General features: G+C 43.4%; 1 protein-coding gene across 1 annotated transcript in view; it reads right to left on the reverse strand.

Moving 5' to 3' along the window:
* LOC144499245 (mucin-6-like) overlaps window positions 1-23,776 on the reverse strand; it is a 185,375-nt gene that overhangs the window by 107,936 nt on the left and 53,663 nt on the right. The window contains exons 8-10 of the mRNA XM_078221362.1: window positions 20,884-20,988; window positions 11,612-11,684; window positions 6,309-6,446 (exon numbers count right to left, since the gene is read on the reverse strand). Coding sequence (XP_078077488.1) covers window positions 6,309-6,446; window positions 11,612-11,684; window positions 20,884-20,988 — 316 coding nt within the window. The remainder of the gene's footprint in view (window positions 1-6,308; window positions 6,447-11,611; window positions 11,685-20,883; window positions 20,989-23,776) is intronic.

The following is a 23,776-nucleotide window of genomic DNA, read 5'->3' on the forward strand; positions in this document are numbered from 1 at the left end:
TCCCCTGTATAAGTTGTCAGTTTTTACAGAATCTCTGCAGGGCAGAAGAAGGCCATTCGGCCTATTGAGTCAGCACCGACTCTCTGACAGAACATCTTATCCAGGCACAATCCCATTAATCCCATGTATTTACCCAGCTAATCCCCCTAACCTATACTAAGCGGAAATTTAGCATGGCCAATCAACCTAACCTGCGCATCGGTCAATGGAGCACCCGAACGAAGCCCTGTTCAAATAACCAGAAGTTTTCCAAGAAGGGCTGGGAACCACAAAAGAAGCTACGTTTGGTGGCCCAGAATGGAAGCTGACACAACGGCTCTTGTGGATTGGTGGCAGCAATGCCAGCAAGGACAAAAATGAATGAGGGCAGGGTGTTGCTATGGGGGCAGTTATTTTTGTTAGGTGGCCCTCCATGTCCAAAGGATGCTCTGTTAGGAGCACCCACATGCATCACCCCAACCCCAGGCCACAGGAACGTTGTGATGGTTTACCAGATAACTCTCTCTACATGCCTAAGGGCCCATCTGTCACTAGTAAAATGCCATCAGGGCGGAGTGGGGGAGGCAGAGGCCCTTAACTGGCATCTGAGTGTTAAAAATGGTTTTGGAGAAGAAGGGTGTTGTGTATATATGTTATATATAAATAATGCAGATACTAGCAATCTGAAATTAAAGGGCATTATCCATGTTCCCTGTCACAGGTGGAGGTCTTGACAATGTGAACACAACAGACATGCAATCCTTTGTTTTCCCACTGGACTTTTCAGCCCCTTCCTACCTCTAAACCCACTCCTGCTGACCCATAAAATTCAGTCTATTAAGTTCACATTATGCTCTATGTTATATGCAGTTCTAGAACTTGACCATATGGCTATGACTGAGAGATTAAGCGACAGTGTTTACACACAAATGTATGAATTAGGAGCAGAAGTAGGCCATTCAGCTCCTGGAGCCTGCTCTGCCATTCAATAAAATCTTGGTTGATGTGACTGTGGCCTGAAGGCCACTTATTTAAGTTTAAAACATTCGTCTTAGATTCACACCTCTCTCCGTCAAACTGAATGTGAAATTCAATCATATTATGATTGCTACTACCTAGGAGTTCATTGATGAATTGCACATTATCAGATTTAATATAGCTTGTTCTCTGGTTGGTGCTAGAACATGTTGCTTAAGAAACTTACCTGAAAATATTCTTATAAATTTTTCATCCAGTCTAACCTGTGCCAATCTGATTTCTCCAATCTATATGTAGATTAAAATCACCCATGATTATCGCCACACCTTTCTCACAAGTCCCCATTATTTCTTCCTGTATACCCTGTCCTACAGCGTGGTTATTGTTCGGGGCCTATAAACTACTCCCACACGTGACTTTGTAGTTTTACTATTTCCCATCTGATTCCCCAAACTGATTCTACATCTTCATCTCAAAAACTAAGCTCATCTTCCTCTATTGTACCCATGATATCCTTTAATAACAAAGCAATTGTTCCACCTTTTCCCAGCTCTCTGTCCATCTTTTATGTTAAGTATCTCCGAACATTCAGGTCCGAGTCTTTGCTACCTGGAGACTTTGCAACAGGAGGCAGTTACACCTTTTAGAATAGGGTCTTCTGATTTGGTTGTGGTCAAGGACAAAAGGGTGTGACGGAGGGTGAGACAAGTATGGAAACTCAGGATGTTTGTTTTTATTTATTGAGTCATAGAGATGTACAGCATGAAAGTAGACCCTTCGGCCCAATTCGTCCATGCAGTTCTTAAACTGAACTAGTTCCATTTGCCTGCATTTGGCCCATATCCTTTCCCAACCATGTACCTGACCAAATGTTTTTTTAAATGTTGTAATTGTATCCACCTCTACCACCTCCTCTGGCAGCCCATTCCATATACATGCCACCATGTGTGTGAAAGATTTGTCCCTCAGGTCCCTTTTATATCTTTCCCTTCTCACCTTAAATTTATGTCCTTTAGTTTTGGACTCCACTACCCTGGGGAAAAGACCTAGACTATTTACCTTAGGTTCAGGCTCATGGGATACAAGGAGAAGTGGTTAGATGGGTGGAGAACTGGCTTGGCCATAGGAGACAGAGGGTAGTGGTCGAAGGGTCTTTTTCCGGCTGGAGGTCTGTGACCAGTGGTGTTCCGCAGGGCTCTGTACTGGGACCTCTGCTATTTGTGATATATATAAATGATTTGGAAGAAGGTGTAACTGGTGTAATCAGCAAGTTTGCGGATGACACGAAGATGGCTGGAATTGCGGATAGCGAAGAGCATTGTCGGGCAATACAGCAGGATATAGATAGGCTGGAAAATTGGGCGGAGAGGTGGCAGATGGAGTTTAATCCGGATAAATGCGAAGTGATGCATTTTGGAAGAAATAATGTAGGGAGGAGTCATACAATAAATGGCAGAGTCATCAGGAGTATAGAAACACAGAGGGACCTAGGTGTGCAAGTCCACAAATCCTTGAAGGTGGCAACACAGGTGGAGAAGGTGGTGAAGAAGGCATATGGTATGCTTGCCTTTATAGGACGGGGTATAGAGTATAAAAGCTGGAGTCTGATGATGCAGCTGTATAGAACGCTGGTTAGGCCACATTTGGAGTACTGCGTCCAGTTCTGGTCGCCGCACTACCAGAAGGACGTGGAGGCATTGGAGAGAGTGCAGAGAAGGTTTACCAGGATGTTGCCTGGTATGGAGGGTCTTAGCTATGAGGAGAGATTGGGTAGACTGAGGTTGTTCTCCTTGGAAAGACGGAGAATGAGGGGAGATCTAATAGAGGTATACAAGATTATGAAGGGTATAGATAGGGTGAACAGTGGGAAGCTTTTTCCCAGGTCGGAGGTGACGATCACGAGGGGTCACGGGTTCAAGCTGAGAGGGGCGAGGTATAACTCAGACATCAGAGGGACGTTTTTTACACAGAGGGTGGTGGGGGCCTGGAATGCGCTGCCAAGTAGGGTGGTGGAGGCAGGCACGCTGACATCGTTTAAGACTTACCTGGATAGTCACATGAGCAGCCTGGGAATGGAGGGATACAAACGATTGGTCTAGTTGGACCAAGGAGTGGCACAGGCTTGGAGGGCCGAAGGGCCTGTTTCCTGTGCTGTACTGTTTCCTGTGCTCTACTGTTCTTTGTTCTTATCTATGCTCCTTGTGATTTTATAAACCTCGATAAAGTCAACCCTCATCCTCCTACGATCCAGAGAAAAAGTCCCAGCCTATCCAACCTCACCTTATAATTCAACCCTTCCAACCCTAGTAACATCCTTGTAAATCATTTTTGCACCCTTTCCAGTTTAATAACATCCTTCCGATAGCAGTGCGACCAGAATTGTATCAGTACTCCAAATGTGGCTTACCAATGTCTTGTACAGCTGTAACATAACATCCCAATTCCTGTACTCAGTGTTCTGACCGATGAAGACAAGTGTGCCAAACACTTTTTCAAGACCCTGTCTACCTGTGATGCCACTTTCAAGGTACTATCCAGCTGCACCCCTAGATCTCTCTGTTTGACAACATCCCAGAGCCTTAGCATTTACTGTGCAAGTCCTGCTCTAGTTTTTCTTACCAAAATGCAACACTTCACATTTATCTGAATCAAACTCCATCTGCAATTCCTCGGCCCACTGACCCAGTTGATCAAGATTCCGCTGTAGACAACCTTCTTCACTGTCCACTACACTACCAACTTTGGTATAATCCGCAACTATGCCTCCTATACTCTCATCCAACTCATTTATATAAATGACAAACAACAGTGGACCCAGCACCAATCTCTGCGGCACACCACTGGTCACAGGCCTCCAGTCTGAAAAACAACCGTCTACCACTATCCTCTGTCTCCTGCTGGCAAGCTAATTTTATATCCAACTGGCTGATTCTCACTGGTTCCCCTGTGATCCAACCTTACTGACCAATCTAACATGCAGTACCTTGTCAAAGGCCTTGCTAAAGTCCATGTAGATAACATCGTGGGACAGAAATCCGCACAGAACTGATTAACATATTGAAATCTGAATTTCAATATGATTAGCGGGCCCGGGACGGTAGTCTTCGAGCTCCAGGTCCACTAGCATCTCCTCCCCCCAATCCCCACTGGGAGAGGTTCCCACCAGCGGGATTTACAACTGCTCCCCTCTAATGGGGAACAGGCATCCTCACCAGGGTTGCCCCTTGGGCAGTGTCAACCTGGCAGTGTTGCCGTGTACCTTCGCACTGCCCACCGGGCACACTGGCACTGCCCACCAGGCACCTTGGCAATGCCAATGGGGTGGGGCATACTGGGGGTGGGGTATACTGGGGGGCACCAGCTGCCACTCTGCCCTGGGATTAGTGGGAGAGGGAGTGAGGAGGACGATCAGGACTGCCCATAAAGGAGGGGAGATCAGAGCTGGCCTGGTTAGGGCCGGGGGTGGGGGGGGGGGGGGGGGGTCTGGTAGGTCAGCGATTGAGGGAGGGTGTGTGGTCAAGAGGGCCAGTGATCGGGAGGGGGAGGCCAGCAATCTGGGTTGGTGGGTTCGGGACTAAACAGAGGCCAATGACTGGTGATGGGGGGAGGGGGGAGAGGGGGGATCGGCACTGCGCACGTGCCGATCTCCCCACTGAGAGATCGGCACATGCGCAGTGCCCACTCAGCACTATGCTTCCGGCCTCTCCAGTGGGATGAGTCCCCCCGCCAGTTTCTGGTGTGAAACTTTCTAAGGCACACTATGATGCACAGAGTGTCAAAGATTCATTCAGGTAAGTACACCAAAAAACAAGCAGGAAATTCTCCCGTTTTCCTGCCCATTGCGCACTTATTTTTTGGGGGGGAGAAGCCCGGCCTTTATGCTGTCCCATTAACAGAAACCAACTGCTCTGCACCCTCTCACCGCATCATATTTCTGCCCATCACCCACAAAGCCTCCACTTCCCAACTTAGGCAACATTTTAAACACTACAGAGGTGATTCTCCCAGCTTGTTGAACTGCTCCAGTAGTGCAGATGGCCATTTTGTGGGATTCTCGCTGGATGTCACAGCCTCTACGCATCTCCCAGCCTAAAGATTTTGCTGTCATCAGCTCTGCGGTGCAAATCAGCTTGGAGCTGATTATCATATGGAAATGTCATGGAAATTAACATTTCCACTTGCTTAGAAGGCCCGGAACGGAATTTTCCCGCTGGCGTCTCCAACCCCACCGGGAGTGGTTCCCTCCAGCGGTGTTTATGACTGCTCCCCATTGACAGGGAACAGGTGACCTGACCCCGCTGGAGGGAAGAGAGGCAATTGAGGCTCCACCAGGAGGTCGGGGTAAGGGTGGTGCCGCTTTGGCAGTGCCAGCCTGGCACCTTGGCAATGCCAATGGGTCAAACTGGCACTGCCCAAGAAGCACCTTGGCACTGCCCTACTGGGGGTGGAGTTTACTGAGGGGGTATTCATTTGGGTTGGGGGCTGGTCATCAAGATCAGAGGGGAGCTGTGACTGTCCAGGAATGGGCGCTGGAGGGGTCGGGGAGATCGGGGCTGGTGGGTGGGGGTAAATAGGAGCTAGCCTGGGGAGGTCCAGGAGGCCAGTGATTGGGAGAGGGGATGGTGCTCAGAAGGCCAGTGCTGGGGTGTGGTGGGGCGAGCTAGCGATCTGGAGGTCATCAATTTGGGGGGGGGGAGAGGGGCATTGATCTCCACTCTGACAGATTGGCACATGTGCAGTGGCCCACTCAGTGCTATGCTGCCGGCTTCTCGGGCAGGAAAAGGCCCCATCCATCACTTTTCAGAGGGAATCCTGCTAGGGCACTCTGTGATGCACAGAGTGTCGGAGATTCATTTTGGAAATCGCACCAAAAAAAATAGGCGGGATTTATTCCCGTTTTCCCGCATGTTGGGAACTTAGAAATGTTTTGGTAGAATTCCGGCCTACATTCCTACTAAGCAGCATTTCTACTTTGTGTACGTGCTTTCCTCCCATTGGACAGAATTCCTTCCCCTGCCCCGCCCCAATGCCCCTTACTCCTCCCCTCCCACCCAACTCCACCGACTAAGCAGCGTCATCTCTTATGACAGCTTCTTAGCACATCTACCTGTGCCTCCCACAACCCCGTTCAGCAAAGTTTTTGTACTTTGCCTCTGCCTTCATCCAGATCTGAGCTCCAGGGAAGGCCCATTCTCCAGTCACCATTTCTATTCAGAGTTGACAGCCTCATTAGGCTGACAGATTTAACTGTCACAAATTAAGCATTTGTCTTAAAATATTCATAACATGCAACAGCATAATTTACAGATTCATGCACAAATAGTTCAGCAAAGCAAATTAATGCTCCTTACCGTGAGTGGTTGTAGCAAAGCTTTCATCAACAATGATGTACAACTGTAAAAATGGATGGGTTTGAACTTGCATCTCCAGGCCAAAATTTGATTTTACCTGAATGTAGCTGGAAGACTGCCTGTAAATTGCAATGTTCCCTAAAAAAATAAAATTGATCATATATTCAACAAATTCATTGTTAAATGAATATCATAAGGCTGGATCAAAATTAATGTACAGAATTGAAACAGGATCACTTATATTTCACTCAATAGAAAGTACTGTCAATTTATTCCTTTATTGCTATCATGAGTATTTTGCAAAAGAGACTGGTGCTATTTCAGTGCAACTTTGAAATTCTTTCATGCAATAAAGTGCCCAACATTTTCTGGAGCAACTTACTTTCAGCAAAGAAAAGTCAACTGTCCCAGTCATTCAAATGTTTTCTTTCTTTGCTCTTTGATTAGCGAAAGCGAGAAAATACTGAAAATGTAGAGTTGCCCCAGCAACCATCATGTAAGTGAAAAAAACATCATAAAACTAAGAGGATGACCTGGTATTTTCATAATTTTCAGTCCATTAAAGTGCAGAATAAAAAAACCTGGATCTGTGTTTAAATATATATAGATATATATACACACACAAATAATTCTTTCTTTTGTTCTAATTTCTGGAGAAGAGAAACACCAGCTTTGAAATGATATCTGCCGACCAAGTAAACAAATAAAATAAATAGAGCAAACAGAGAAAGTGAACATAAAGAATACTCATGACATTCATAACACACTGAAGGGTGTTGTGTCGACAATACTTTTAATGCTTGCTTGCATTGTTCTGAACTCTGAACATCAGTGCTGTTGCTGAGACCATTATAAATTCACCAAAAAATCAAACTCTAAACTCAACCGCACAACAAATGAGTTCTTCAAAATCAGTCAACTGGTAGTTCCTCTGCTAAACTGATTATTTTAAGGAGTCCCATAACTGATGATTCAGTTAATTGCTGTCCCACTAACCATGCAGTCTTTCTTCAGAGAGCGTACAATCCCTTTCTCTTCTCTCTGATGCACATTCTGTACATACTTCTCTCAACTCCCACCTTTCCTGTGGTTGTGTCCTTGTGTCACTGTTATGAGGTGACAGTAAAGTTTTTCTACTTTGTGCTTTGTTATTAGAATCACTAAACTTTCAACCCATCTTTAACTACAGGGGTTGCAAGGCCTTATTAAAAATGCACATACACACATAAACAAACCTAAATTATGTTGATCTTTTTGTCACATTATCCAGACACCCACACTCCCAAGGCTCATATACAGCCCTAAATGAAACTGAAACAATGTTTACCTTTCTTAACACAAATTTATACATACCGATTCAACTTAGAATGATACATTGTTCATAACAACACTTGCAGAGGAATGCTTCTTTGTTAATTAACCTGGTACAGTTTGCACAACACAAATGCCAACAGCAACAATAAGAACTGATAAAAGATTCCGTACTGCAGAAACTTTGGAAACCATTATTGAAGGATGGCATGATTCGATTCAGCATGTCCACAGACACATGAGACCATTTTGGACTCACTGGGACGAGCTAGACAGTGCATATCAATCCACCTTCTGTTACCCATCCTACTCTCTCAGAAACCACATAAGATACCATTGAGAGATCTGGGCATACTAGCAAATTACCTCTATACTTTAGAGATTCATCTGTTCATACACAGGTGTGATGGAAACTAAACATAAACATATATTGCAAATAGCTAAACTTCTTTGGAAATGGAGAGATATATTTCAAAAGGAAGATATTGCAATGTGCCTTCAAAGGATTGTAGCATGATATCATTAAAAAGTATGTCATGTGAAAAGTGTTTGAGTTTCACTTTAAGCAGAGTGTGTGCACATACACCACACACAGCTCTGCTGCCTTCAATATTTATACCTGTGTAAACGTTCCCATGTGTTTAGTTTCAATAAATGAATGTAAAATGTGTTTCCACAATCCCTGATGAGCAATGTGCCTTTATACTGAACGTGTTAAAAATCAGATACATGCTGCAAGAACTTCTGTGAAGCAGCTGTGAAAACACATAAAGTAGAATAATAGGCGAAGACAGCAACTTTGGTGACCAGAAGGGAGTCTCAAGTGGCAGCAGGGTGTAATGGCCAGAAAGTTCTGGCCTGAGTGTCACCTGGTCAGTTACAATGAGTGAGATACACCATAGTCAAATAGCTGCGAAAGTCCTGCAACATGTATCATTATAAAAATATCGGCTGGAATGTTCCAGCCATTCATACCCCGCCACTGCTGCAAGCGAGGGTGGAGAATTTGGCGCCCAGCCAAATCTCTGTTCACTGCAGCGGGACCAGATAATCCCACTGGCATGAGCAGCTGGAAAATGCCACCCACCATGTTTAATGGAGGCACGAAATTCCCACTGGCTGAAGAGTCAGCAAAAGACGTGTACTGCCTGCATTCAGAAAGGCCTTCCAAATTGAGTGCCAGTCAGAGCAGATAGGCATCAGACGTCACTGATAGGGGTAGTCTATAGGCCACCAAATAATAACGCCTTGGTGGGCAGGCAATAAACAAAGAAATAACTGATGCATGTAAAAATGGTATGGCAATTATCATGGGGGATTTTAATCTACATGTCGATTGATCAAATAAGGTCAGTCAAGGCAGCCTTGAGGATGAGTTCATAGAATGTATCTGCAATAATTTCTTCGAACAGTATGTAATGGAACCTACAAGGGAACAAGCAATCCTAGATCTGGTTCTACGTAATGAGACGGGAATAATTAATGATCTCACAGTTAGGGATCCTCTCGGAAGAAGTGATCACAGTATGATTGAATTTAAAATACAGATGGAGGTTGAGAAGGTAAAATCCATTACTTGTGTCTTGTGCTTAAACAAAGGAGACTACAATGGGCTGAGGGAGGAGTTGGCTAAGGTAGACTGGGAGCAAAACTTAATGGTGGGACAGCTGAGGAACAGTGGAGGACTTTCAAAGCAATTTTTCACAGTGCTCAGCAAAACTATATATAAGTAAAAAGGAAGGACTGTAGGAAAAGGGATAATCAGCCATAGATATCTAAGAAAACAAAGGAGGGTATCAAATTGAAAGAAGATGCATACAAAGTGGCAAAGATTAGTGGAAAACTAGATTGGGAAATCTTTAAAGGTCAACAGAAAGCGAAAACAGCTGTAAAGAAAAGTAAGATAGAGTATGAGAGTAAACTAGTTCAGAATATAAAAACAGATAGGAAACGTTTCTACAAATATATAAAATGAAAAGAGTGGCGAAGGTAAACATTAGCCCTTTAGGGGGTGAGAAGGGGGATTTAATAATGGGAAAAGAAGAAATGGCTGAGGCATTGAATGGATATTTTGTGTCGGTCTTCACAGTGGAAGACACAAATAACATGCCAAAAATTGATGACAAGAAGGCTATGGCAGGTGAGAACCTAGAAACTATCATTATCACCAAAGAGATAGTGTTGGAGAAGCTAATGGAGCTAAAGGTAGACAAGAAACCTGGCCCTGATGGAATGCATCCCAGGGTACGGAAAGAGATGGTTGGGGGAAATGGCAAATGCGCTCGTGGTAATTGACCAAAATTCGCTGGACTCTGGGGTGGTTCCCGCAGATTGGGGAACAGCAAATGTGACGCCACTGTTTAAAAAAGGTAGACAAAAGGTGGGTAACAATGGGCGGTTAGCTTAACTTCTCTAGTGGGGAAAATGCTTGAATATATCACCAAGGAAGAAATAGAGAGATATCTAGATAGAAATTGTCCCATTGAGCAGACGCAACACGGGTTCATGAAAGGCAGGTCATGTTTAACATTAAGTGCGCAGTGGACAATGGGGAACCAGTGGATGTGGTGTGTTTGGATTTCCAGAAGGCATTTGACAAGGCTGCTGCATAAGATAAAGGTGCACGGCGTTGCAGGTAATGTATTAGCATGGATAGAGGATTGGTTAACTAAAAGAAAGCCAAGAGTGGGGTAAATGGGTGTTTTTCTGGTTGGCGATCAGTGACTAGTGATGTGCCTCAGGGATCAGTGTTGGGGTCGCAATTGTTACAATTTACATAGATGATTTGGAGTTGGGGACCAAGTGTAGTGTGTCAAAGTTCACAGATGGCACTAAGATGAGTGATGCAGCAAAGTGTGCAGAGGACACAAAGTCTGCAGAGGGTTATAGATAGTTTAAGTGAGTGGGCAAGGATCTGGCAAGTACAATGTTGGTAAATATGAAGTCATCCATTTTGGTAGGGATAACAACAAATTGGACTATTATTTAAATGATAAAGAATTGCAGCATGCTGCTGTGCAGAGAGACCTGGGTATCCTTGTGCATGAATCGCAAAAAGTTGGTTTGCAGGTGCAGCACGTAATTAAGAAGGCAAATGGAATTTTGTCCTTCATTGCTAGAGGGGTGGAGTTTAAAGACAGCGAGGTTATGTTGCAGCTGTATAAGGTACTGGTGAGGCCACACCTAGAATACTGTGTACAGTTTTGGTCTCCTTACTTGAGAAAGGATATACTGGCACTGGAGGGGGTGCAGAGGAGATTCATTAGGTTGATTCCGGAGTTGACAGGGTTGGTTATGAGGAGAGATTGAGTAGACTGAGAATATACTCATTGGAATTTAGAAGGATGAGGGGGGGATCTTATACAAACATAAAAAATTATGAAAGGAACAGATAAGATAGAAGCAGGGAGGTTGTTTCCACTGGTGGGTGAAACTAGAACTAGGGGGCATAGCCTCAAAACAAGGGGGCGCAGATTTATGACTGAGTTGAGGAGGAACTTCTTCACCCAAAGGGTTGTGAACCTGAGGAATTCCCTGCGCAGTGAAACAGTTGAGGCTACCTCGTTGAATGTTTTTAAGGCAAAGATAGATAGATTTTTGAACAGTAAAGGAATTAAGGGTTATAATGAGCGGGCGGGTAAGTGGGGCTGAGAACACAAAAAGATCAGCCATGATCTTATTGAATGGCGGAGCTAGATGGCCTGCTCCTGTGCTTCTTATTTCTGCATTAATTAACAAGCTATGTTAAACATAACAACTGGTCCCTTAATTATATTTTGTGTCTGAGCATATATCTGAATGAAATATGGAAACTGATTGAAAGTCAAAACAAGTATTTATCCTCTCTGAGTTGTATTTTTCTCAGTCATTGCATCCAATGCATAGAAAAATGGGCTTTATCCAAAATTAGATCCCCATAATCAATTTAGTAGATGTGCACAAAATGAAGTTCAATAAGATTTCAAAGAGTTTAAACACAAAGATTACTTTACCATCTTCATAGGGTAACTTCATGATTTTATTGTTGACTTCTACTGTGTCTTGCATTGAAATTATGATTTTTGTCTGTGGAAAAGAATAAAACAATCAGATAACATTAATTGGGAAACTACCTTCAATTGATATATCTGAAAGCAACTGAATGTTGTCACCAAGTAAGTTATCACAGGACAAACTGAATGCCAAGTTAACACTTCTCCTAATTGTTCAGCTATACGTCATCAATATACATTACCAAAGTCAAGCCAGATAAAACTACAGACATATTAAAATGATCAGACACAAAATGCTCAACTTGTCTTACAGATGTGAAACTGGTATTCTGACTGCTAAAGAAACTGCTGAGTTCAATTTTCAAGAAAATGAAAAACATATAATTTCTAGGTAACCAATCTGCAACGACAGTTTTACTTCTAAATGGCAAGCTGAAAATCCAACTCATAAAATGAACAGAGCAAAAGAATAAAGCTATTTTATTAATTACACAAATGAGATTTAAGGATGAGTATTATTGTATGTCAGCTGTTACAAAAGTATACATGCAGCAAAATACTGCAGATGCTAAAAATCTGAATCAAAAACAGTAAAAACTGTCATCACTCAGCAGGTCAAACAGCATTTTGCACTTGAAATTGTTCATCATAGCAGAACAAGGATTCCCACTCCTGCCTGAATCATCCACCGCTCCATTTGAACTACAGAATCATTAAATATTTTCTGTGATTATCTTATGCTCTCGAAGTACAACAACAGCTCATTTCACAATAAATGAAAACGATTGTCACAGCTATAGTGCATGTTTACATCACCTGTGAATACAGGAAGTTATTGTATTGTAGATATTCAAACAGATGGAGGAGTTTGATCATTGGTCTCCAAGCGTCACTAAAACTTTTGAATGATCAGAAAGAACTACGGAATGATCATTTACCAACTATCGGTGGTTAAAAGATTGTCATCAGAATTCTACCGCCCCGCGTGCCACGGAACTGAAGTGGGCAAGGGGCAGACAGTGGACAGTGGCAGACACTCGAGCGAGACCATAAAATCCCACCTTGTATGTTGGAACACTCAGCTCTTTTTAAAAATTAAGTTCTAAACTTACATAGTTGGTTACAATCAAGTCAAATTTCAAGGTTCCTGTCCTGTGAGTGACAATCTGCAATTATCTACAAATCTGATAAACGTCACTGTATCATTTTCAAATATATAGCTGACCTGGGGTTTATCAATCAGAACATTTGGTAAAATGACTATTTAGTGCAAAAGAAAGCTTCACTGAATAAATTAGGAATTTTTATATTTGTATCAAAATGGAAGAAGTTAGAACAACACTGAAAGGAACAGAAAATGGCAAATCAGTGGGACCAAATGAGATACCAGCAGAAGTATGAACTTGCTTCAATGAATATGGAGTCCATATCCTGAACAAGCTATCCAACTGTGTTATGTACTAACATGGATTGACGATTGGCTGTCAGACAGAAGGCAGAGAGTTCTTTCTCAGAATGGCAACCGGTGACAAGTGGTGTCCCGCGGGGTTCAGTGTTGGGGCCACAGCAGTTCTCTTTATATATTAACGATCTAGATGACGGGACTGGGGGCATTCTGGCCAAGTTTGCCGATGATACAAAGATAGGTGGAGGGGCAGGTAGTATTGAGGAGGTGGGGAGGCTGCAGAAAGATTTAGACAGTTTAGGAGAGTGGTCCAAGAAGTGGCTGATGAAATTCAACGTGGGCAAGTGCGAGGTCTTGCACTTTGGAAAAAAGAATAGAGGCATGGACTATTTTCTAAATGGTGACAAAATTCATAATGCTAAAGTGCAAAGGGACTTGGGAGTCCTAGTCCAGGATTCTCTAAAGGTAAACTTGCAGGTTGAGTCCGTAATTAAGAAAGCAAATGTAATGTTGTCATTTATCTCAAGAGGCTTGGAATACAAAAGCAGGGATGTACTTCTGAGGCTTTATAAAGCACTGGTTAGGCCCCATTTGGAATACTGTGAGCAATTTTGGGCCCCACACCTCAGGAAGGACATACTGGCACTGGAGCGGGTCCAGCGGAGATTCACACGGATGATCCCAGGAATGGTAGGCCTGACATACGATGAACGTCTGAGGATCGTGGGATTATATTCATTGGAGTTTAGGAGGTTGAGGGGAGATCTAATAGAAACTTACAAGATAATGAACGGCTTAGATAGGATGGACGTAGGGAAGTTGTTTCCATTAGCAGGGGAGACTAGGACGCGGGGGCACAGCCTTAGAATAAAAGGGAGTCACTTTAGAACAGAGATGAGGAGAAATTTCTTCAGCCAGAGAGTGGTAGGTCTGTGGAATTCATTGCCACAGAGGGCTGTGGAGGCCGAGACGTTGAGCGTCTTCAAGACAGAAATTGATAAATTCTTGATTTCTCGAGGAATTAAGGGCTATGGGGAGAGAGCGGGTAAATGGAGTTGAAATCAACCATGATTGAATGGTGGAGTGGACTCGATGGGCCGAATGGCCTTACTTCCGCTCCTATGTCTTATGATCTTATGGTCTTATGGTTATCCCAAGGTCATGGAGGCAAATCATTTTGGTCCCAACATTCAAGATTTCAAAAAAATGTTGAAGGAGGAAAGTAATGGAAATCTATGGTCAGTTTAGATAATGCGCAGAAGTACCACTGACGACATTTTCATTTTTAGACAAATGATGGAGAAATATCATGAGATTTGTATTCATCGATTTAGGAAGGCTTATGACTGGATGCCTAAGTAGCAAGTCTGGAAATGTACTAAAATCCGTGGAATCCCTGAGAAGTCATGAGGTGGAGATGCTGGCACTGGACTGGGGTGCGCACAGCAAGAAGTCTCACAACACTAGGTTAAAGTTCAACAGGTTTATTTGGAATCATGAGCTTTCAGAGCGCTGCTCCTTCATCAGGTATATATGATGTGGAGATGCCGGCATTGGACTGGGATAGGCACAGTAAGTAGTCTCACAACACCAGGTTAAAGTCCAACAGGTTTATTTGGTAGCATGAGCTTTCGGAGCACTACCGGCTCAAAGTGGAGAGGATCTCCAAGCAGATCGCGCATATGTACACAGACATCAAGTTTCTACAAAGATGCAAGAAAGCAGACAAGACATCAAAAGAACTACAGATCACGCACCCACTCAGGTCAATCTATAAGACTACGCTGAGAGACTTTGCCGTCGCACTTCTCTCATACTCAACCATCTGCAGCAGACACCATAACCTGGAAACCAAGCTAGAGTCCATATTCTCAACTTGCACTCAGGACACAGAGCAGCTGCGAGACACTGCCAAGCAGACGAGACAATGGAACTACGCCACCTACACGCACACCAAGAACAGGAAACGTGAGAAACTTGGCATCACTTCCAGCAGCAACCAAGCCTCCCCCTGTACCACAGTAGAAAACAGTACCACTGCAGGAAGTCCATTGTCAACTTGTCGGACTACACCCTTCAACCAGACAAAATCGAAGTTCTCAGCTGAGGGCTCAATTTCTGCCCCACCACCAAAATGGACCCCATCAGTCTCAAAGCGGACTCAGAGGAATTCATCAGGCAAATGAGGCTCTGAGAATTTTTCCACAATCCAGCAACTGAAGAGGAAAGAGTCGAATTGGACTCCTCCGGAAGGCCGCTGCGCTCGGCTCGACATGTATGTCCAAGCCGTCAGGAGGTGCGTCAATGCCAGATTCATCAGCCGCACTCACAAGACAGCCCCGAACATCACCCAAGCACAACGCAACTCCATCCGCGCTCTCAAGATCAACCTCAATATTGTCATCAAACCAGCAGACAAAGGAGGGGCCATTGTCATACTGAACAGAACGGATTACTGGAAAGAAGTGTACCGACAATTGAACAACGAGGAACACTACAGACAGTTACCCGCAGATCCAACCAAAGAACACACCCGTCAACTCAAAAGACTGATCAAAACCTTTGATCCGGACCTTCAGAGCACCCTCCCTGCTCTCATCCCACTTACTCCCCACGTTGGAGATCTCTACTGCCTCCCGAAGATACACAAGGCCAACACACCCGGCCGTCCCATCGTATCAGGCAATGGGACCCTGTGTGAGAACCTCTCTGGCTACGTCGAAGGCATCCTGAAAACCATTGTACAAAGAACTCCCAGCTTCTGTTGCGACACTACGGACTTCTTACAGAAATTCAGCACCCATGGAGCAGTTGAACCAGGTTTCTCCTCGTCACAGTGGATGTCTCGATACTCTACACCAGCAACCCCCACGACGACGGCATTGCTGCAACTGCCTCAGTACTCAATGCTGACAGCTGCCAATCTCCAGACGCAAGTCTACAACTCATTTGCTTCATCCTGGACCACAATGTCTTCACCTTCAACAACCAGTTCTTCATCCAGAGACATGGAACAGCCATGGGGACCAAAGTCACACCTCAATATGCCAACATCTTCATGCACAGGTTCAAACGAGACCTCTTCACCGCACAGGAACTTCAACCAACGCTATACACTAGATACATCGATGACATTTTCTTCCTTTGGGCTCATGGCAAACAATCACTGAAAACAATTATATGATGACATCAAAAAGTTCCATCCCACCATCAGACTCACCATGGACTACTCTCCAGAATTGTTTGCATTCTTGGACACACACATCTCCATTAAGGATGGTCACCTCAGCACTTCACTGTACCGCAAGCCCACAGATAACCTCACGATGCTCCACTTCTCCAGCTTCCACCCTAAACACATTAAAGAAGCGATCCCCTACAGACAAGCCCTCCGTATACACAGGATCTGCTCAGATGAGGAGGATCGCAACTAAGGCCGACAGACGCTGAAAGACGCCCTCGTAAGAACAGGATTTGCCGCTCGACTCAACGATCAACAGTTCCAATGTGCCATAGCGAAAAACCGCAACAACCTCCTCAGAAGACAAACATGGGACACGGCAGACAGAGTACCTTTCGCCGTCCAATACTTCCCCGGAGTGGAGAAGCTACGAGATCTTCTCCAGAGCCTTCAACATGTTATCGATGAAGACGAACATCTCGCCAAGGCCATCCCCACACCCCCACTTCTTGCCTGCAAATAACTGCGCAACCTCAAACAGACCATTGTCTGCAGCAAACTACCCAGCCTTCAGGAGAACAGTGACGATGACACCACACAGCCCTGCCACAGCAACCTCTGCAAAATGTGCCGGATCATCGATACGGATGCATCATCTCATGTGAGAACACCATCCACCAGGTACACAGTATATACTCTTGCAACTCGACCAATGTTGTCTCCCTGATACGCTGCAGGAAAGGACGTCCAGAGGAATGGTACATTGGGGAGACCATGCAGACGCTACAATAATGGATGAATGGACACTGCTCGACAATCACCAGGCAGGAGTGTTCTCTTCCTGTTGGGGAACACTTCAGCAGTCAAGGACATTCTGCCTCTGATCTTCGGGTAAGCGTTCTTCAAGGCGGCCTTCAAGACACACGACAGCGCAGAATCGCTGAGCAGAAACTGATAGCCAAGTTCGGCACACATGAGGACAGCCTCAACCGGGATCTTGGGTTCATGTCACACTATCTGTAAACCCCATGACTTGCCTGGGCTTGCAAAATCTCACTAACTGTCCTGGCTGGAGACAATACACATCTCTTTAACTTGTGCTTAATCCTCTCTCCACTCACATTGTCTGTACCTTTAAAGACTTGATTACCTGCATTCCAACCATTATCTTGTAATTGAGTTTGTGTCTATATATGCCCTGTTTGTGAAACAAATTCTGCACTCACCTGATAAAGGAGCAGTGCTCTGAAAGCTCGTGCTACCAAATAAACCTGTTGGAGATTAACCTGGTGTTGTGAGACTGCTTACAGGTATATATGACTATTAGAAGACAGGGAGTGCCAGATAAGAGTAAGCTTCAGTGTGAGGGATAGCGAGAGTTTTGAAATCAAAGTTGGACTGCACCAAAGATCATTATTGAGCCCTTTCTCTTCCTGATTTTCATGGATTTTCTAATTGAACAAATGAGACAAGAAGAGTTATGTTCAATGATGTCTGTAGACGATATTGAGTTATATAGTGGAGATGATGAGAAGATGACCGAATATTTGAAAAAGTGGAGCAAAGGACTAGAAGAAAGGGGTATGAAGATCAATAGAGACAAATTATAGGCCATCAGTTTGAGCAAAGGGAAAAGGATCAAAGTGAAGGAGTAAACATTATGGGTGGTTATTTGAAGAAGGTGAGTATTTTCAAGTACTTGGGCAGAAGATTATAAATTTGGAAATGGAATCAAACAATGGATTCTCTCTGGATGGAACAGTGAGGCGATAGAGAATACCGTTGAAACTGAAAGGAAGAACTTATAAGAGAGTTTTGAGACTAGCTTTATTATAATAGCGAAGAAACTCAGGCAATATCAATAAGAGAGGAACAAGGGCTGGAAACTAATGACTTGTGAATGCGGAGATTGATGTGTGAAGTAATTAAAAAGGACAGCAGCATCTCAGGAGGACAGTGAGGATTATGAAAGTTTCAAAGAAAGTAGTCAAGAAGAGATTGAAATGGTATGGTCATCTGTTTCACATAGAGAGAGAGAGAGAGGAAATGTGAGGTGAGTGATGGAGTTGAGACTACAGGAAGGAGGAGAAGAGGAAGGCCTAAGACCAAATGGAAAGATGTGATGGCGAGAGACTTAAATGCAGTGGGACTGGGAGAGCAATAGATGGGTAACAGGCAGAGATGGAGAAGGATAATCAACCAGTATTATGACAACCCCAAGTAAAATGAGTGAAGCTGAAAGAAGAAGGGAGATTTCCAAATTATCTGGTTATGTTAAAAATTGTATTTATTTGAGAATGACGTATTCTGTAGAGCTTTGGACCCAGAATTTCATACCTCTGTCCATGTAGGAACAGAGGTGGGTGAGGTTTAATGATGGTGGGTGGGGCCTGATTGTGGATCACTGCCCCCATTGCTGTCACCACATGCAGCCCCTTTGCCCTTGCAGGCTTCATTATGGAGGCTGAGCATTTTACACCCATCCTCTCCCCCCACCCCTCCCTCTCCCCGCCACGCAATTTTGATAGCATCAGGCAAACTTCTAAAAGGGCTGAAAGAGACATCGTTCACCGCATCTCAGAGAAATCGTAGGCCATGGGAGAGTCCTAAACTAGAGTTGGGAACTTTTGACAGGTAAGTTCAAAAGGTGTTGACAACTTTGTGTAATGTAATGCTGCATGACAAGTTACAAATGATTTTAATACAGTGATTAATGATATAGGGCTTTTTTCTCAAAAGATAAATGACCATTAAATTGATCTGCGTTGAAAAGTGTTCACATGCATTTATTATATTATCCAGTAGAATAAAGTGACCATCTGCATTGTTATTCGGATTTTACTGTGGTCCCCTGTGACTTCAACTTTTCTTTGACTGCCAGCTCAGACATCTGTTCCCCTGTTAAGCTTGAACAGATGCCTTAAGTCTTTGATTGACAGCTCAGACATCAATTTCCCTATTTCAAATGTTGAAGAAGTGACTGAGCTCTTTTAAAGACTTCAACAATGTTAATGTTTCCACCTCTGTAGGTTTATACAACTGTGAAATGGGTCCTAATTGTGTTCAAACCCCAATAAATGGATTCTACTCAGCAGGAGTTTTTGACAGTCTTACTGGATTTCTGGAAAAAGGGGGAGGGAGTGTGAGGGGAACAGGTGAGCCAGTGCGCATGAGGGAGCTTGGGGTCTAAAACATATGGAGGCTGGGTGCACATGAGACATGCGTTTTATATGTGAATGTCCATTTACTGAATTAGACTGCATAAGACATTCTGATGATTCACAATTGGTTTATTGTGCTACTAGGACCAGAGTTTTCTGCTCCCATTGGGCAGTTTTGGCAACAAGAGCAACAAATATCACAAGGTCAAAGTTGCATTTCACATCAACGTAAAAGCAGGAAGCGATCGTCCCCTCCCTCCCCATCAGTCGAGGGCTGTGTTTCCCACCATTCAATGCTGGGAACCTAATTGTAATAAATTAACACCTCATTATAGGGCACATGTACTGGAATCATGCAACCATATCAAATGATGTGTCCATGGTGGCATGATGTCAGAACAGTGTGAAGCATGACCAGTTTCAGAAGGTGTGCACCTAGCGAGCAGTGCTCCCAGGAAAGCTTGAAGGTGACGGAGGGTCATGCCAGGGTAATGCCAGCTGGATGCCAGGGTGCTTTTGGGGGTGCATCTAGGCGAAGACTGATTCCTGGTTTGTTTGCTGTGAACTGGGGCGGCCTTTAAAAATGGTGCCTGGATCATCAATTCACTGATGGCAGGGTGGGCTTGGAACCTCTGCCTGCCTTCTTTTTCTGCTAACTCCCACGCTATATAATGGAAAATTACATCATTGCAGTCAGTGGTCTCATTGCTGCTTTTCCCATCTGATATCAGCCTCTGCAGACATCAGAGAAAACCTCACCCTAAAGTTCAGTAAAAATACTAGTTTTCGCTCTTCCTGCTTGGACTTCCCCCTGTCCAGAAGAAACTTCCGTCTGGTGAAAAACCTAGCTCTTAATTAAAAGCTTCAACGAGCATCATCTGCTCACAATTTACTCTGATACATGAACTGGTTTATTCTTAAAGGATCCTGTATTTCTAACATTGTCAACATGGAATGATGAGAAGGGGTCATATGGGTGAGATCATGGGGGAAGGTGGGGAGCATTCAGTAGGTCTCACATGCAGCTATTGACCTCGGTCAATGTCCCAGAAAACCAAGGCAGGCTACCAACCTTCCCGCCTCTGCATCTGCCGCCCATCCTAGGTTCTTTCTCTGCCCTGCTTCAGGAGGCGGCAGCACCAATTCTAGCCTGCCTCTGCGGCTGCATGATGAAAATAGCATGGGCGGGCACTACATGGCAGTAGTTGGAATCAGGAAATGGCCCAACTTATGATTTTCGATTTGAAGATAAAAATCCCGGTCTATGTACTTAAATCCTTACCAGCAATTTGTCTTGAAATATAATGTAATTTTAAGTGTCAGAATTGTAATCACTTTGGTAGCATTACCAGTTAATAAATCCATCTGCATATATTAATAAACAAAATTATTAGGTATATGCATGAATTTTAAGAGGCATTTGATAAGATGCATTGGAAGCTTGTTGATAACAATGAGGTACATGGTATTAATAGGATTGCAATAACTGGATAGAAAGTTAATCGAAAGAGTATACGGCCCTTACCTGATTGGTAGCATAGATTATACTTGTTAGCTGTGTTTCTGAATATCTAACACCGCATTTATCAAATACTGCTTCAATAGTGCCATCGCCTAGCATCTTAACACTCTGCAGCACAAAAGAAAAAAAACATCAATTTGTAAGTCATGATCAGATGAACAAAATTATTTAAATTGAGGTTTCCTCTCCAACATATGTTCATTATAAGCTATCATATAGAAAAATTATTCATGAAATTAACTTAAATATTTCTACTATAAACCCTTTGCAGCTTATTTATTACATTGCCTTCAATAATTTGTTATAGTGCTTTTATACCATTGGAATTACAGAATTGATTCAGATAAGTGATGCCATTGAGAGGGCCAATGGAAATTGCTGCTGCATTTTCATCTGGTGCTAGTAAACATAGCAAACCAAAACAGGTGGAGGAAGTTAGGAAGACAGAACAGACCAGTTCTCAATGTTCCTCTACCCTCCAACTGCAATTTAGGTGCAACTGAAATAGGAGAACTGTCCTTTGAATTGATGATCGTTGGAAAATCTTGGTTGATCTTTCTCACCAAATTCCTCACTCAAGCGCTTATCATCAGGGCTCACTGACTTTTCTACTTTTGGAGGATAATTGTCATTCGTCTTGCGGGGCGGCACGGTAGCACAGTGGTTAGCACTGCTGCTTCACAGCTCCAGGGACCTGGGTTCGATTCCCAGCTTGGGTCACTGTCTGTGTGGAGTTTGCACATTCTCCTCGTGTCTGCGTGGGTTTCCTCTGGGTGCTCCGGTTTCCTCCCACAGTCCAAAGATGTGTGGGTTAGGTTGATTGGCCATGGGAAAAAATTGCCCCTTAGTGTCCTGAGATGCGTAGGTTAGAGGGATTAGCGGGTAAATATGTAGGGATGTGGGGGTAGGGCCTGGGTGGGATTGTGGTTGGTGCAGACTCGATGGGCCAGATGGCCTCTTCCTGCACTGTAGGGTTTCTATGATACTATGGCAGATCAGCTGCCCATTTACACTTCACCTACATTTTTCATTTTGATGTGTAGAAAGGATGGTCAATCTCTATTTGCCCATTTTCTGCCTGGTAGTAAAAGTGAAACTCACCTTGAGCCTAATTTTTAAACACCTTTCTCTAATTTCAACCTTGAATCTACTGGTTCCATTGCCCTCATTGTATATTCCTCCGAACGTTCTTTCAGTTAAAAACTAAGTATTTATTAAGTACATCTGGTCCATTTCATAAATCGCAAGCATACAAACTGTATCTTCATTTCCAAGTTGTCCCATCCTCTAATTAAATAATATGCTTAGCAACACAACTGCTATTTTTATTCAGTTTTATTTCATGGTCCCTCAGCCTGTTAAATAGTTAATCATCATCATGGTCAACCAAGACAAAGTTCTCTGTCCCTCCAATATTGGACAGGTTCCTCTACCTGGATCACTGCGTTCAGCTCTGAGCACCACAGTTCAGAAAGGATATTCTGGCTTTGGAGGGTATGTAGCACAGATCAACTGGAACTATACTAGGTTAGAAGGTTAAATTATGTGGACAAGTTGCATAAACATGGCTTGTATTTTTGAGTATCGATTGAGGGATGGTCTTAAGGTGACTAAAATGTTAAAAAGATTTCATCGGTTAGATGCAGATAAGCTATATATTCTAATGGAGGAATCCAAAGTGTGGGTACATAACCTTGAACTATAGTCAAGTAAAATCAAGAAGCACTTTTCCACATAAAGGGATCTGGAATTCATTCCCCAAAAGGCTGTGGATGTTTTGGAAGTAGAATAATAGATTTTTGTTAGGTTTTTGAAATTTTGAAGGATTTGGAGCCGAGATTACGATCTAATTGAATGGCAAAACAAACACAAGGTATTATTTTTAATGGCTTATTTCTGCTTCTATGCTACCAATCTGGCTTTGTGTGTCCATACTGTAACAAGACAGGATCCTGTCAACTCTGAAAATAACCAAGATTAACTCACTTTATTTTATTATACTCAAAATTTACTGAGCAGTCAAATGTCAATAGCAGAATGGTTAGTACTGCTGTCTCCCAGTGCCAGGGACGTGGGTACAATTCCAGCCTTGGGTGACTGTGTAGAGTTTGCAGATACTCCCTTTGCCTGTGTGGGTTTCCTCCAGTTTCCTCCCAAAGTCCAAGGATGTGCTGGTTAAGTAGATTGGCCATGGTAAATTGCCCCTTAGTGTCCCAAGATGTGTAGGTTAGATAGATTAGCCATGATAAATATGTGGGATTATGGGGAAAAGGGGGGAAGACAGGGCGGGGGTAAGATACTCTGTCAGAGAGTCGGTGCAGATTTGATGGGCCAAATGGCCTCCTTCTGCACTGTAGGGATTCTATGATTCTACATTGGTATGTATCTTGAGTTACAAATATTAATAACATTATTTATATAATGTTAATATAATGCTATTAATATATAAACAATATCAATTAATATTAATGTTAATTACCAAATGGACTGTAGGAGTTTAAGAAAGTAGCTCATCATCATCTTCTGAAGGCAGTTAGGGTTGTGCAATAAATGCTGGCCTAACCAGTGATGCCCACATCCCATGAATGAATTTTTTTTAAAATCAGATTTTCCCCTTGGTCCTCCTCACTGCTTCTGTTCAGGAATCTAAATAGAATGTTTGTGATTGAAGAAATTGCTACTACCTGGAAGATTTCAATCGGGTCTGCAACTAGTCTTAATTTTTTCTTTGGTTAAATTCAAAATATTCTGAGTCACAAGTGACAGTCAAATCTTGAAACAAGGATCAAATACCACCATCCACTGAAAGCAAGAGGAAGGGGAGAAGTGAGAGTACTTTTTTAAGGAAATAAATACTCAAAGGGATTATGATTATGGTTTTGAGTAAAATACCCAG

Source organism: Mustelus asterias, chromosome 9, assembly GCF_964213995.1.
Source record: "Mustelus asterias chromosome 9, sMusAst1.hap1.1, whole genome shotgun sequence".
Lineage (NCBI taxonomy): Eukaryota > Metazoa > Chordata > Chondrichthyes > Carcharhiniformes > Triakidae > Mustelus > Mustelus asterias.